This window comes from Ictidomys tridecemlineatus, chromosome 9 (genome assembly GCF_052094955.1).
Source record: "Ictidomys tridecemlineatus isolate mIctTri1 chromosome 9, mIctTri1.hap1, whole genome shotgun sequence".
In the NCBI taxonomy this organism is placed as follows: Eukaryota; Metazoa; Chordata; class Mammalia; order Rodentia; family Sciuridae; genus Ictidomys; species Ictidomys tridecemlineatus.
Window position 1 is genome coordinate 62,072,533 of NC_135485.1, and position 17,208 is coordinate 62,089,740.

Genomic DNA, 17,208 nt, shown 5'->3' on the forward strand with positions numbered 1-17,208 from the left:
GCTAAAATTTCTGAGTTCATAGCATTAAAACAAGTATTACTTTTAAAGGAGAGTAGATAAGATCTTTCTAAACCAATTAATAATAAAACATTTGGCTTAATAAAACTTTCCTGAAACCTAATATTAATCATATTTTTTCAGCCATAGAATATTATGATTAATAATCCAATATGACTAGTTTCCTTAACAAATATTTATTAATAATTTCATATATGCCACCAACTGCTGTCAACAAATTGATGAGTTAAACCCCCCTTTGTAATTTTGTTGTCAAAATAAATCTTTTATTTGCTTAGGTTGAGTGTTTTATTCTGATTTATATTACTTGTGTCTATGAATAAATTAAAATTTGATTTAATTTCACAGCTCTTGCATTTTGCCACAGTGATCCAGGCTTAGCCACAGCAATAGTAAAGCAAAAGATCTCACTTCAGTTAATGAATATTTACTTATTTAAAAACCATGCAAAAGGAGAATCCTAACTCATATTTGTAATCAATCTTTCCTGGTCAGGAAAATAAAACTTAAGCCAGAAAAAATATATACATGCATATACATATTCATATACACACAAAATTGTTGTGATATTTATATGTTCTTTTAAAATTTCTAATTTTTGCTCCAAACATAAATGATAAAGAAATCAAAATGCTAATCACCTTTAATTGACCAGTAAGTGCTGTGTACATGTGTTTACATTTCACACTGTACCCCATAAATATGCACAATTATGTTAACTAAAAAATTTTTAAAGAGAAAAAAATTCTAACTTTTAAAATGCATTCTAGTTTTTAATTGTTCCCTCTTCCTAAAATGTTCTTTCCACTTAGTCTCTACTTGGTTGGTTTGACCTTTATATTTCAGCTCAAGGTCACCACCTCAACCAGGCCTTCATCACAATTCTGCTCCTCTTTCCTGCTTCCTTTCTTTCCCCCTCACCCTCAGCACAACCCATTATACTGCTGGTTTCCATCACAACATTAACCCAATTAATAATTATACATCTCTTATTTGTTTCTGGGTATACAATCTCCCCCACAAAAAAAGGATCTGGGAATATTTATTTTAAGCAATCAACACAGTGGCTAGCAGAGAACAGTGCTCAACATAAACGGTATAGCGAATGAATGAAGTCAGCCTCCTTTTAACTACTCAGAAGTGGTTTTTGCTATACATATTCATATTTTATTGTGATTTGTGTACATTTTTAGGTCTACTCTAAAAGAAAAGAAGTATAGACTTCCTAAACCTACCTCCTCACTCCTCCAGGGATTGTAAGATAGTGGAAAGGGCTTTTAGTAAACTCAGCAACTCATTATGTCTGCATTTATGTCTGTATACCTCGAAGTCCACATAAAGTGCAATTTTTGCTTTAAAGAAATGTTCTACTTAATGAGAGATACTTTTGTAAAACAAAACCATTTGAGAATCCCCTCCAGCCCCACATCTGAGAGTTTACATGCTCTTCACCATTCAAAAGCCTTCATAGTTATCACTCTGGTCCTTCTTAACATTAAGGCCATCTGAATTAAAACGGCATGGAACTTCTTACCTGGAGTCCTTTCTGACTCTCGCTTTCTCAAAGGAAAACTCAGGGGGCTTGTTGAGGTCATAGGTTCGGGTTGTTGGCTCCGCAGACACCCCGGCCTTTGCTCCCCTTCTGCTATGGAGAGAGACCAATCCCGAGGTCTTCCGGTGGACCTCAAGAGGCACTTTATCCACAGAGCCCTGGAGTGGGCTTCCTCCCTGCATATGCACCACATCCTGAAGCTTGTTCAGCTGGATGCACTTGTTCTGGAGCTCCTCCGTGAGCTCAGCAATGGCCACGGTCTGTCTCGACAGCTGTTCCCGCAGCTCCTTCAAATGGTACTCCCGCTCTTGAATCTCAGCATCCTTCCTCCTCAGCTCTCTCTCCAGCTCCGTCACCTTGCTCCGCAGGGCATCAGTGCTGAGGTTCCCGGTGTGGCCATCTGGATGCTTGGAATGTTTGGGTTTCACTGAACCATTTCCCATGTTGCTCAGGGACCTGAGACGAGGAGGCACAGAATCAGGAACAACCAAGTGAGGTTTCATTTTCCAACAGTCCCCACTACCCCTCTCATTCTGTTCATAAATAGAAACACACAGCATTCATCATCGTTCAATGAGCAACAAATGTCCCCATGCATCCAGAATCGAAGCTAGTGATAGTTTCCTTTATCCCTGCATGAAGAGAAGCTGGCATTTGGGTTCACTCTTCCCCTTTCCTTTGCAAGCACAAATATGGCACCTAAGCATTCTGTTGTTCTCTTTGGGCATTCTCTGGATAGCTGTCAAAAGCATCCCAACAATATTGCTATTTGGATGTTAGCACAGCAAAGATAAGATTCAAAGAAGCAGCCACAGAGTCAGAGGCTTGGGAATGTCACAACTCTCCAGCTCCCTGCATGGCTACAGTAAGAAGGCTTGCCCAAATTTAGAATACAGCACATCTATTCCTCCCATGCTCCCCCCATCCACATTATCAATCAGCATCTTTATATCAGAGAAAACATTCAGCATTTGGGTTTTTGGGATTGGCTTACTTCACTTAGCATTATATTATTCAACTCTATCCATTTACCTGCAAATGCCATGATTTTATTCTCTTTTAATGCTGAGTAATATTCCATTGTGCATATATACCACATTTTCTTTATCCATTCATGTAATAAGGGTATCTACGTTAAAGGGGAGGGAGAGGAAGGAAGGGGGCGTAGGGATAGATAAGACCATGGAACGAGAAGGACATTATTACCCTAAGTTCATGTATGAAAACATGAATGGTGTGACTCTACTTTGTGTACAACCAGAGATATGAAAATTTGTGTTTTATTTGTGTAATTGCATCCTGCTGTCATATATAACAAATTATAATACATTAAGTTAAATAAAAGAATACAACACATCTGCATTCCTCACAAGGTGGAGGTTTTATTAGTGACACTGGCACACACCTGTAATCCCAGCAATTCAAAGCCAGCCCCAGCAAGGTATCAAGGACCTAAGCAACTCAGTGAAACCCCTATCTCTAAATAAAATACAAGAAATGGCTGGGAATATGGACCAGTGGTTAAGTGCCCCTGGGTTCAATCCTCAATACAAAATAATAATAATAATAATAATAATAATAATAATAATAATAATAATAATAATACTGCTGCTCACTGTTAACAACTTCTGGATTGTGGTCCTTAGAAGGAAACAGAGGCATGAGGATTCCTCTATATCTTTTACTTTCTGCCCTAAAGTTAGGTTGTCCAAAAAATGATGACCTATGGTGCCAGGTTCTCGCCTTCTCCCACTAAGAATATGCTCAGTGTAAACCCCAAAGCAATCACTAATCCAGTGATTAGGAAGATCAGGGGTTATGAAGGATGTGATTAGGAAGATCAGGGGTTATGAGGGTTGATTTTAATTGATTGAGAATTTTTTTTAGTTCAGTAACTATGTATTTATTTTAACATTTATTAGAAATATAAACTATTGGCATTACAAATTTATATTACTTCAGTGGAGGCTAAATTTATTATTTTAGGTTTACTGAGACAATTCAATGAAAATAAAAATAAATCATCTGTAGGTAATAAGCACATATGAACAAAATCAAAAAGTATAAATCAAATAGATGAAGTTTAGGAAATAATGCTCTGAAGAATTGCCATAGGTTTAGACCTTTTTAGGTACCTGGTCAAACTTCATACTTTTGAACAATTTTTGAGAGCCATAATCTGCAATTTTCGATAGCCATAACCGAGAAGCATTGTAACACTTATAAACTAAGCCTGAATTACTGTTGGTTATCTAAAATAAAGAAACAGATTATAGCAGCACAGTTCACAATAGGAACCAACCTAGATGTCCTTCAGCAGATGAATGGATAAAGAGAATGTGGTATATATACACAATGGAATATTATTCAGCATTAAAAGAGAATAAAATCATGGCATTTGCAGATAAATGGATGGAGCTGGAGAACATAATGCTAAGTGAAATTAGTCAATCCCAAAAAAAACAAATGCTGAATGATTTCTCTGATAAGGACGCTGGTTTATAATATGTTGTGGGGAGCAGGGGTGGTGGGGTGAAAGGATTAAATGAACTCTAGATAGGGAAAGGGGAAAAGGGGAGGGAGAGAAAGGAAAGGGGCATAGGGGTAGGAAAGACAATGGAATGCGATGGTCATCATTACCCTAAGTACAGGTATGAAGACATGAAGGATGTGACTCTACTTTGTGTACAACCAGAGATATGAAAAATTGTGCTCTATATGTGTAATGTGAATTGTAATCCATTATGTTGTCATATAAAACAAATTAAGATTAAAAGAATGATTTAAAAAAGAGAGCAAAAAAATGAGACAGACAATTTTTGTCCCTCATAGAATCTGGGTTCCCAGTAGTCATTGAAATACATTAACTTTCAAAGAATTGCCTCAATATGTTGTAGAGATATGACCGGTTCTTCTTATATATTAAAAAATATATAAAAAGGTTGAGGAAACTGGAATTCAAAAGAAGTGGCCCTGAAAATAGTTAAATCTTGAATAAGCAATCAGAAGATGTGAGACTGGGACATGAGAATAAACTTAAATGAGATTCTGAATTACAGGCATATAAAAGATGCTCTCAAAGGTATCTTAAATTAACATTTGCACAAATTTTGAACATGCAGCAGGGAAGCATCTTTTAGACAGTTTTTTCGTTCATGGACAAGCATTCTTTGGCCAAAGAGGAATATGAAGACAAATGAAATTTTGTATAAAAAAATAAAAGCCAGCATAAACACATTTACATGTAATACTAAACTAACAACTCATTCTTCATTCATGGCACAATTGTTTACTAAGATCTAACTAAGTGTCATGTTTGGGGGCATATCCTTTTGTGGATTTACAGTCAAACTTGACAGAGAAAACAATTTTAGCATTCTAAATATGAAACAGCTTAGAATCATTTTTTCTCTATGAATAACATTAAAAAAAATCTATGCCAATCCAATAACTTTACAAACATGAAACACAATTAGGTAGAGGGTGTTAAATTCTCCCCAAACACCAACTATTCTCTAGTTTTAATGAAGTCAGTTTGGAAGCTGTACAAATCTTTCAAGCTATTTAGAATTTCAAAGAGGGGTGAAATGAGAGTAGCTAACTCATCTTTCAAGTCACTAATTTGAGATAAGTAAATTACTAAGTGGCTCAATACTAGTCTGAGTTCTTATTTAGTTTACCTGCTTAAATTCTGTTGTCCCTGAAGCCAAGGTTTCAAGTCTCTGGCTTCATAAAATCTAATTAGATTCATTCTGTTTCCTATATCAGTCACTCAGATAAGATATTTCTCAAATATGGATTGCTAGCCACAAGGTGAATTGAACGTCAGGATGTTGCTTCATCAATCTAGCAACTACAGGTTATTAAAATCATTCTTACATTCAAAAAGCAGTACATGATGTAACAAGAAATGGCTTTAGAGATGAAAATCCAATTTTAACATGAGCAATACAATCAGGCTACTCAAGGTTCAAAAAAATCTGCCCTCTCCCAATAGAAATACATTACTTGGAATCTCTGATTTAGTCTTCTTTTCTATAAAATGCATATACTTGAATCCATCTCATAGAGTTATTATGAAGATTGCATTTGTAAAGTCTCTGATGCAATTTATGACATCTAGTAGACATGAGGAAACAAGAAGCTCTCTTAATACTATGGGACCAGAGACAGGCATTAATGTCCTGGTTTGAGAAGAGCCCAGAGTGATCATTTCCAGGTGGGGCAGAAGTCTAGTAAACAAGATGCCTTCCACGCAAAAAAAATCATTAATGATTCAAATATCACTTTGGGAGAAGAGGAATTTGAATCTGGCTGAATTGCATCTTCCACTGAGAAAAGATGCCATTCTATATCAACATCCTAGGTAACAAGCCCCATCAAAATATGGAATCTAAAAAACATTGTAAATGACAAGCCTGTTCCAGAACTTCAAGGACTCCTTGGGCTTTTTATTCCTTCATGGAACAGCCCCTAGTTATTTTCTTATAGTGCTGTGAACTTCTTAAATCAAAAGATCCACCTAATCATCTTTTTCTTTTTTTCTGGTACTGGAGAATTGAACCCAGGAATACTTAACCACTGAGCCAAATCCCCAATACTTTTTATTTTGGGACACTGTCTTGCTAAGTTGAGCAACGCCATCCTCCTGCCTCAGCCTCCAGAGTCACTGGGCTTACAGGCATGCACCACTGCACCCAGTCCTACTTAATTATCTTTGAAGGTAACAAAGAAACCTGGTTCTCTGGGAAGGGAGTACCCTTCTGTAAACAGGGTTGGGAAAGGGGAATAAGGAATAGAATGAGCAGTGACACATAGCCTGAACAGAGCAAAACTGTAGTTTTGTGAAAATTTTATTATCACATTAATTTGCTCACCATTTAGCAAATGCAATCCACCAAATGGTAAGAGGAGACACCCAAGGAAAGTGATAGCTCCTGTGAAGGCCCTTGCCCTCCCATTTATGCCTGGCAGTAGATAGGGGAGGAACTGGGCTTCCATGTCTGTTTTTACCTCTAGCACTAAAGTAGTTTGAAAGCAAAATCCTGGCTCTGATCTAAATAATACCTGTTTCTTTCTCTACCCATCTGGAGTCTGATATAAATACACTTATATGCACACACTGGTTTATATATGCATGTAGCTACTTGTTTATCTGTAAATATGGGAGTTGGTATAGTGCTGACTAAGTCTATGGAGCCATTGCTCCAGTGCAGGCACTTTCACTTGGTTTTTCTATGCACTGGGGCAAGGTACTGGGCTTCAAACCAATCACAGAAGAGAGACACACTGATAGTTGCACAGACAGATAAGACAATGTTGCAAATCATTTAGGGTTGTTTGGGGGTTAAATGAGATAGACCACACTAAGAATTTAGCACAATATCTGGCATATAGCACTTGTTTAATTAATATTGGACACTGTTATTATTACTAACATGATTTATCCTTAAAAATAATGCATCTTAGTAGAAAAACTTAGTGATTAAAAAATGTACTACATCAACACAATTTCATAGGAGAACATAGTCAAAGAACCAACTCTACATAACTATTTTATTTTGGGGGGGTATGAGAGGGTGGGTACTGAGGATTGAACTCAGGGGCACTCAACCACTGAGCCACATCCATAGCCCTATTTTACATTCTATTTAGAGACAGAGTCTCACTGAGTTACTTAGCACCTCACTTTTGCTGAGGCTGGCTTTGAACACATGATCCTCCTGTTTCAGCCTCCTAGGCCGCTTAGTGAGCCTCTACCTAACTTAGATACTTAGTATAAGCTACCATAGTCAAAACAGTATGAAAAGTGAAAGTGGCTGTGAAGGGTCTGGTAAAGCAGGTAAGTAGATTCAATCAAACAGAACAGAAGGCCCAGAAAGAGACTCAAACAATACAGTTACCTGACAAAGAAGCAAAAGCAAATCAGTAGAGAAAAATGGGTAGTCTTTAAGAAATTGCACTTAAAAAGCTAGTCATTCATATCCACCCTCCCCCCCACACACACACCCCCAAAAAAAAGTCTAGAGAGAGGCTTTACCTCTTTTACAAAAATTTGGTCAAAGTGGATCATAGACCTAAACATTAGACACAAAGCTATAAAAATCCTAGAAGACAGACATAAAAGTGATGACTTTTTAGGTAAAAATCTAACAGAACAATTCAGGAAAGGAGAAATTAATAATTTGGAATTTATTAAAATTAAAAATTTCTCTTCTGCAAAAAAAAAAGAAGAATTAAAATAAAACAAGAAGCTACAGACTGGAAGAAAGCACTTGCAAAACACCTACCTAATACAGGAGAAATTCTTAACATTCTACAATCAAAACTCAAACAACTCAACTGAAAAAAAAAAAAGGGGGCAAAATATCTGAGCAGACACTTCACCAAAGATTCCCAGATGGCAAATAAGCATATGAAAAGATGCTCAACATCATATGTCATGAAGACATTTGAAAATTAAATGAACAATAAGATACTACTATACATAGATTAGGATGGCTATAATCCCAAACACCAACATCATCAACTGCTGGCAAAGATAGGCAGCAGCAGAAACTCATTCACTGCTGGTGGGAAAGTAAAACGATACAGCCACTTTGGAAGACAAGATGGCAGCTGCTTACAAAGCTAATCCTACTTCTGTTTTTTATCCAACTGATAATAAATGTAAGTCTTCACCAAAACCTGCCCATGAATGTTTATAGCTGTTTCATTCATAACTGCTAAAACTTGGAAGCAACCACGACCTTAGTTTGGGTTAAGGAATAAACAAATGGTAGTACAGCCATACGGTAGGATATTATACAATAATACAAAGTATATCCATGAGAAGACATGGAGGAACTTTAAATGCCTTACTGGACATTTTTAAAAACAAATCTTAAAAGCCTACATATAGTATGATTCCAACTATATGGCTTTCTGGGAAATGCAAAACTTATAAGCAGTAAAAACATGAGAAGTTTCCAAAAGGCTGAGAGAGGGAAAAAGAGATGAGTAGATGGAACAAAAATGCATGTTCAGGACAGTGAAACTGTTTTGTGTAACACTGTGATGGTAAATATACGTCATTACATACTTGTCAAAACTCCATGGAGTGCAATACAAGGAATAAACCGGAATATAAGCTATGCAATTTAGTTAATAGTAATGTGTCAATATTGGTTCACCAATCGTAACAAATATAACACATTGTTACAAGATGTTAAGAACAGGGGAAGCCAGTGGAGGAGGAATATAGGAACTCTGTGTACTTTTCAGCAATTTTTTTTTTTATAAAACTAAGACTGCTTTAAAATAGAAAGTCTATTAATTAAAAAAAGAACATGTACTAAAAAATGAGTGCAAGAAAGCTGATGGCACATTCAGAGAACAGGATAAAATGCATGATGGGTGGAAGGAAAGTGATGAGTAATGAATCTAAAAAAGCAAGATACTGGAGGGAGACACTAAAACTTCATATGCCATGTTATGGGATGTGGATTTTAATGTAAGCCAAGTTTTTTTTTTCAAGTTATATGGTCATATCTGTCCTGTAAAAAGATAATTTTCTTGGAAATAATTATGGAATGGAGTGAAATGAGCCTAGAGGAAATAAGACAGACTATAAGGCCATTGCACCAATCAAGGAAGAGGTGATAAGTACCAGACTAAGGCTGATTCAGAGTCCCAACCCTATTCTAATGACTTGGTCAGCTTGACTGGGGAAAAAAAGGACCATCTCCATGGTAATCAGAAGGATGTCGTAAAGTTATGGCTACAGGTAATTGCAGCTTCCTTTTTTTGATAAATCATAAAGGAGAAAAGATCCTTCTTTGTGATATGGACCGTTTAGCTTAAAATGAGAGGAGTGGATTATACTGTCTTTCTAAATAAAATTCTAAGCATATATGAAACTAATGCATATCAGCGTGGTGTTACCATTAACTTGTCTCACTATAGTTCTTTTAGAAAATAATTAACCATCATTGAACATATAAATTCACGCCTCAAAACTGAAGTGAAAACAGAGTTGCCCTTGTAAGAAACATCTAAACTCTATATCAATGCAACAATTAAAATCTGATGTCCATATGACTTGTGACTATTGACTGAGTTTTGAACTTGCTGTTTGTTTCATCTGTCCACAGTATCCTGCAGAGAAAAATTTTCTCTTGGAACACAATCATATGAGCTTATTGTACCAAAGTTTTATCTACCCCCAACATTATCTTTGAAGTATCCCTCCTCCTAGCAGAATGTTCACAGTGAATTTTATGAATGTCACATATCCTATATTTTGACTGCCAAATTTGGTAGCATTCCATTCAGTTATTTTGGGGAGCTACATGGACAGATAAATAGGAAACACACAGAAATATAGTTCCATAGGAGTGGGTCAGGGATGATAGCTCATAGAATTTAAGTGGTGATAGGAATAAAGAGAAGAAAGATTTGCAAGGTCATATGTGGCATCTGGGTAAGAGGTTATAGCATTAAACAAAATGAGGTACAGTCTTGAGGAATATGATTCTAGTTTAATTTGGGCAATTCTCGGTTTCAGGGACCTGTGGAAATTTAAGGTAGAAAAAAGTTTAATAAGCAGTAATAGAGACAAGCTGGGCACAGTGGCACTCACCTATAATCCCAGAGGGTTGGAAGGCTGACACAGGATTGCAAGTTCAAGACTAGTCTCAGCAAAAGGGAGGCTCTAAGCAATTCAGTGAGACCCTGTCTCTAAATAAAATACAAAACAAGGCTGGTGATATAGCTCAGTGGTTGAGTGCCCCTGAGTTCAATCCCTGAGACTCTAAATAAATAAATAAATAGACACTAGAAAAAAATTTGAAATTGAGAAGCTAAAATTATGTAGCAATTGACACATGTAAAAGGTGAAGTTGACAAAGTGCTTCAACTTTGGAGACTGGTAATGAAGAGAGAAAGAGTGTATAAGTCTATATGAGGTTGGGAAAAAACTAAAGATATGTGAGAAGTAGCTCTTGCTTTCATTAAAGTGAGAAAAAGGATTAGAGAATTTAATATCCAAAGAAGAGGATAGGAGGAACACTGCAGGGTTGAGTCTCAATGTCATAAATAAATGGGTGTGCACGTAAGGGAAGACAAAATAATTCCAATGTTTTGATCTTGGAAATGTTGAAGGAAGGCAGCACTTTCCACTCTACATTTTTCACTCATTCAAACACGATAAACATGACATGGAGAGCACATCTGTGAGCAAGCCATCATGACACTGACTACAGGAAGGAGAATGAACACACTTTATGGAGACACTAATGGATCTGCATTTATAGAATGTTGAATTTCAGATGCCTGTGGGTTGTCAAGGTGGGAATGTCTACCAAGACACAAAGATGAAAGTCAAGGTAAGAGACTGTTCCACAGAAGTAAGACTTGAAGTCCTATTAGCAGATGAGATCACCCAGGGGAAAGAGAAAGGAAGGCCTCTATTGTTGTATCTGAACATATTAGGAACACCTATGAATATTATTTGTAGGAGAGAAAGAGTGAGGATAGAAACTATTACAAAGGACCACAGAGACAGCTGATGCTAGGTAGGGACTTCAAGATGGTATCATGGTTCATGGATAGAAATTAGAGTATGTATAAGCCCAGGATAATAAACCACTGAAATTAGAGGAAATTAAAACATAGGAGAAGAAGGGATAACTGACAGAAATAATCCAAAGGAAGCCAGATAATATAGGATTACAGGACTTTCGCAATATCCAGGCAACACATGCCTTCACTGTTATGTGAATTCTCATTGGTCTCACTTCTATTGACTTCAGGGTGTCAGAGATCAACATTTCATGTAAAAGGGGAACATTCCTGCCAGACTCAGTGGTGCATGCCTGTAATCCCAGGGTCTAGGGAGGCTGAGGCAGAAGGATAGCAAGTTCAAAGCCAACCTCAGAAACTTAACAAGGCCCTATGCAATTTTGACCCTGTTTCAAAATTTAAAAAAAAAATTAAAAAGGGCTAGGGATGTGACTCAGTGGTTAAGTGCCCCTAGGTTCAAACCCTAGTACAAAAAAAAAAAAAAAAAAAAGTAGGGAGAAGGCAGGGGAGAAACGCAATACAGTTCCAGGGCATCATCCTTGAATGTCACTTATTCTTAGTTACACAGCATTCCAATAGAGAGGACTCTAAAGAGAATTCTCCACTATATCAGCTCATACCCTCCTGTGCAAAACTAAACAGGAATACTGGCAACAGCTGCTGCATGTTATGTGGGATGATCGCCTTCTCCGTGAGTTAAATAGAAACTTGCAGAGAGAAGAGACAATTCCTAAGGAACAGTATGTATGGGGGTGTGGCGGGGAACAGGTGTATGTTGCTCTCTTCCTTTATTTAAGAAAAAAAAATGCCCCTAGGAACAACATGATGATCAGGAAACCGAGGCATCTGTCTGGCTTCATCCTTTCTGCCTAACTACTCCTCCTGCCTTGTTTCTTTGTATTCTCAACTCTGGACCCAACCTGCTATGTATTTGCACAATGACTCTTCTCATACTTGCACCCATTTCTCTTCCCCAAAACGGCTGATTTTCTATTTTCTTCTGTTTGTTCTTGTTTCTTCTTCACCAGGAAATACAGAGATGTGCAAGTGCCTCAGGGTGCCCAGAGTGACACAGGACACCCACACAAGTTTACAAGGACTTGGAAAAAAGTCATTGCCTGAGTGCTGGTCTCCTAAGAGGGACCAAGAGCTCAGGAAAGCAAAGCACCCTGACAGCATCTTCAAGCCCCCAGGCCCAAACAGCAGCGAAGGCTGTTATTGCCACACCGAGATCCACACCGAGATCCACACCGAGGTGCCACACCGAACGACCGCTGCCACACCGAGCGAACGCAACGCGTGCACACATCCACACGCAGTCAGCACGAGCATGAGACCGGCTGGGTGGGGAACGAGGCGCGCACCGCGCAGCGCACTCACAGCATGCACACGCGTATCTCCCCACAAGTGCCGGTGCCCAAACCCCCCAGCCCGCGAACCTCACCAGACAGCCGGGTAACTTTCCAGGTGCGCAGCTTGTCACCTCTGTGTGGCTGCCCCTGCGTCTCGGCGTCCTCTCCCACGCCGCCCTCCCCAGCCGCTTGCGGCGCCCGAGCCGAGCGCAGGTCAGCTCAGCCAGCACGGGCGGTGCGCACCCTGCGCAAGGAGGGCACAGGGCCGCGGGCGCCGCCGCTCGGACTGCGTGTGAGCCGGGGACGCGGCGAGCGCGCAGCGGGCAAGAGCTGCGGCGGCGTCGGTGCTACCGCCCAGCTCCTCTGCGGGGGCCGGTGCAGAGGCGGCGCGCGGGGGGGGGGGGGAGGAGGGGGAGGAAGCGCGAGAGGAGGGACGCAGGAGGGCGGGGGTCAGTCGGGGCTGTTGCGCCAAGCCGCAGGGAGCCCGCTTCCCCAAAGGTGGGGTCATCGGCGCGCGCGCCCGCACCAGCGCGAACCTTTACTCGGTAGACAAGCCAGTGGAAACCACCGCAGTCCGCACTTTAAACCCCGTAGCATCCAGCCAGGCAACTTAAGTAGGGCGATAACATCGTGGTTGTAGCATATTTCTGTTATTATTATTTCTATTTCAAGTGTGTGGGACGAGGGGAGAGGAAAGTTCGGGGAGGAGGGGTTCATCTCTTCTTCCCTCCCTATCCTCCATCCCTCCAGTCTGTTTCTGCAGGCTCCCCCTATCATGCCTTCCCTCCCAGAGCGCAAACTGGCTCACGAATCTTGGACCTGTTCTCTTAGGTCACACCAGTGCCCTTCTAGGCGACGTGTGACCCCAGAGTAGATTGGCGACGCGCTTTTCCCAAACTCTGGAGCCATAACTTGCGTTAGTTTGCCAGTTCACGTGACGCTAGGGGCAATGGTTGAACCGAGTTTCAAGGGACAGAGATTGTATCTCCGGAATTGCATCTGCAGGTCTCTAACAGGGAGCTTTCTTGATCACTCAAGCAGTTAATTTAATACTCTGCTGTCGCCTTTTGAGTACGTGTTTTTTCCTGAGGCGTGCATTGTGGTTTTCTAAATATATACATACACCCACCGCACTATTTGCCGTGACTGGAGTTGTGCGATCTCCTTGTGGTTTTTCCCCTTTTCCTCCTGCGCCCAGAGGAATTCTACTGGCAGATCTACGGAGGACAAGGGCCGTTTCTATGTTGAGGAACGGGAAGTACAGTGAGGGTCTATTCTCCGTGTGCATCCAGAGTGTTAGAACCCGACTCCCTTGGGTTTAAAACCACACGGTGGCAGTGGGGCTCATGTAACACCAGCATGCACTATTGCATACATAAACGTATATAGAAATGAGGCCTGGGGAAATTTGTTGAATGGGGCCATTAAGTTTAGAGGAAGAAGAATGTAGTTCTGTTTTGTGCAAACTAGAGAAAAATAAGCAAAAAAACACAAACTACTTTTTCCTGGACTTAAGCCAGAATCTGTACATTCATACCCAACCTGAGGAGACAGACGGGGTGAAAGAGAATTCCACAAGAAAGGGGGAAATAATTAAGTCTTTGCTATGTCCTTCTAATAAAGGACATGTAAATCGATGGACTGAAGTTTTGTGAACAATTTAATGACAAACAGGGGGGGGATTTTTGAAGCTCTTATATTTCATTTAATCCAGGTTGTTTTTGAAATGTGGGTTGCTAATTAATGAGTCATAAACTTGATATATTGAGTCAAAGCTAGCATCTTTTTTTTTAGAAAAAGTACAATAAAATAACTGAGTATGTCACACATAAGAAGAGCAAAAATGTTTTATAAGTCTTTCAGTTTAGTTAAAAAAAATACACACACACACACACACACACACACACACACACACACATACATGCCCTGGGATAACATGTAGTATGTACTTCTTATTGTTAATTGAGAGAAAACTCGAAAGCCATTCATGGGGTACAGACTGCCACCTATGTTCATACCCCTCAGAGTATGGGAATTCACATTTCTCCCAGCAATTCTGTATTGTCCTCTCAACCATATCACCCCAAAAGGAGGAGGAAGGCTAGTAACCATTTTTTAGTCTTTTATTAATTTTTCCAATAACATGCTTTTAACCACTCCTCTGTCTCAGGCCCAGTGGGGATTCAATAGTAACAAAATTAACTGTCACCTCTGTTAATTTAGAATCTGCTATCTTGTGGAGAAGCAGACATTAAACAAATCAACATAAAAGTAAACATACATGTGATAAACACTATGAAGGAAAATATGTGAGAAAAAAAATCTGGGGTCATAATTTAAGTGTGGGAGGCTGCCATTAATAATTAACCCAATTTAAAATGTCATCAATGATAAAGAAATTTATTGTTTCATGTGACCAAGAAGGCCCAAGGTCAGGAGGCTCTCCCTGGTGAATTCAGCAATTCAGCAATGTCAGGGAGTGCCTCAGGCTGTTTCCGTTATTCTTCCTGTGATAGCCAGCCTGCCAGCTTTGTCCCTGTCCAGAGCCACCCACCCACGATCTCAGAATGGCTGGAGCAACTGAACAGTGCCTGAAGGTAACAGAGAGTGTCTCTTTACAAGAATGGGGAAATCTGTCTCAGGAGCTTGAGACTTCTCACCTGACATAAGTCAAAACTGAATCACACCCCCACCCCTAAATGCTGGGAATAGAGGGGCTTATGATGACTGCTTGGGTTAAGTTCTTCAGGATTTGTCCCCAGACTCTTTAGGATTGTATTCTTTGAGAAGTAGATGCTCAAACCAAGTAAGATGTAGTTAGAATTTGGTTAGCAACCTAGAGTCCGACAGGGCTCAGGGATGCCTTCTCCAGGGTGGAAAAAAAGGAGACAAGGGATGAGGAGGCACCATCAGAGAGAGGGAATTCCTTCTCTGAAGCCTGACTGGGTTAAAGGACAGCATGAAGTGTCTTGTTTACTTCATCCACTAGAGGAAGCAGTGGACCTCAGGAACATGCTCAAAGAGTTAAAATATGTTGACCAAATTCACACAGCTAGTAAGTTACAGAACTAAACTATGTCATTCCAGAGCCTAAAAGCTTAAGCTCTTCTGCCTGTACAGTAGAGAGTGAGAACCATCCTCTATTGACCTGTCTCTGCCATTGACTGAGCAGCCCCACTCCAAGCTCCCTCTGGGCTGTATCTTTGGGCCACTGGGCATTTGTTCATGAATAAACCTTCTCCCACTAGGAGTACCTCAGCTCCACTTGGTGTCCTGCTCTTTGCTAAGCCTTATTACCAGAAAACTAAGGTTTTCTGATGTGTAAGTTCAGACAGATAGGGAGGATGAAAGGATCATCTTCTCTGTTTTACAAGCATTAGAGAAGTCCCCAAGCAGCTCCTGGGTTTTACAGAGATACCTGTTTTGTCTACGTCGTTTTTTTCACAAGGAACTGCATCCATTGGGCTGAGCTGGGAACAGATTCCATAATGCTTCCATGCTGAATTTAGATTTTTTTTTAAGCACATGAATTGCTTATTTCTGTTCAAGCTCATCTACCATAGCCCTATTTTCTCCAGATAAAGTTCCACACAAGAGGCTCCATAATTGCAGTCAGCTACCTTTGCCCAAAGGATTAGCCTTGGGCTCATAGCATTTGGACTCCAGCTCAGAGTCCTCCAAGCTAAGCTCCCCTCTGTGTATCAGCAGATTTCCTGGGAACTTGAGAGGGACAAAACTATCATCCTGGTGAGTCATAGGTTTTCTCACCCTCTCTTGGGCTGTGTTCCCTTCTATCCTGTACTCTCACTTCTTTTCAGACCTGATTATCTGATCCCATGAACAGCCATTTCAACTACAAAAGCTCAAGTTTTTGGTTATTGTGCCCCTCTTTCTGATTGGCTTTGTCAAATCCTGACCCCAGGAAAAAATACCATTTGCCTTTAGTGCTTCTGCTATCCAGCTTCCAGCAACACTTAACATGATTATGAAATTGGGCTAATTGATCCACCACAATTCTCATGTTATCTCCTTGAAGCCCATAGTCCCTTTATTCACCTCAATGCCATTTACTACTTCCCTGAAGTCCACTGACTGATAGTGGTTTTCTCCTCTGTGATCCCAAGGTAACATGCTGCTGCAAGTTTCAAATACTTGTTAATTTGTCTGTCTTCCTTATTAGGCTTCAGAGCAGGGAATTTGTTATGTTAATTCTTATCTCCAGAACATGCCAGGGCAACACAACAAGACCCCTCACACACAATATATATATTGTGTGTGTATATGTATATCACACACATATTTAATGTACACATATATATTTAATGTATATATATTTAATGTATCCTTTGTTCTACTGTCTCCATTTTCTTATTTTAAAACTGTTTACCAAGATACAGGAGACTTGAAAGAAAACCATATATATGGTGTCTGTTTCCTTCGTGAAATTTCATCACTAATGTTATATAATTTCCCAGGTCCAGCATTGGGATTTTTCTCCATTCCTCTCTTCTCTTTCCAAGGGGCCAATGGACTTTCATTTGCCAAATTCTCCCCCGTGATTCCTGGTAGGAAGGAGAGTGAGCATCTTGGGCATTAACACATTTGAGCTGGTTCCCAGCCTTTCCAGGCAGCTTCCATGTGTTCCCACATTTCAAATTGCCAGTCTCTCACTCATCCTCATCCTGAAGGTTCTCCCTGCTCTCCTTCTACTTCCACTCCGTTTAA

At 39.9% G+C, this 17,208-nt stretch overlaps 1 protein-coding gene across 2 annotated transcripts in view; it reads right to left on the reverse strand.

Moving 5' to 3' along the window:
- Prkg2 (protein kinase cGMP-dependent 2) overlaps window positions 1–12,853 on the reverse strand; it is a 103,834-nt gene extending 90,981 nt beyond the window's left edge. The window contains exons 1-2 of one of the 2 annotated variants that reach the window (XM_078021463.1): window positions 12,576–12,853; window positions 1,553–2,026 (exon numbers count right to left, since the gene is read on the reverse strand). In XM_078021463.1, coding sequence (XP_077877589.1) covers window positions 1,553–2,013 — 461 coding nt within the window. In that variant the 5' untranslated portion in view covers window positions 2,014–2,026; window positions 12,576–12,853. The remainder of the gene's footprint in view (window positions 1–1,552; window positions 2,027–12,575) is intronic. The other variant, XM_078021462.1, reaches the window with a different exon arrangement.
- Window positions 12,854–17,208: the final 4,355 nt, after the last annotated feature.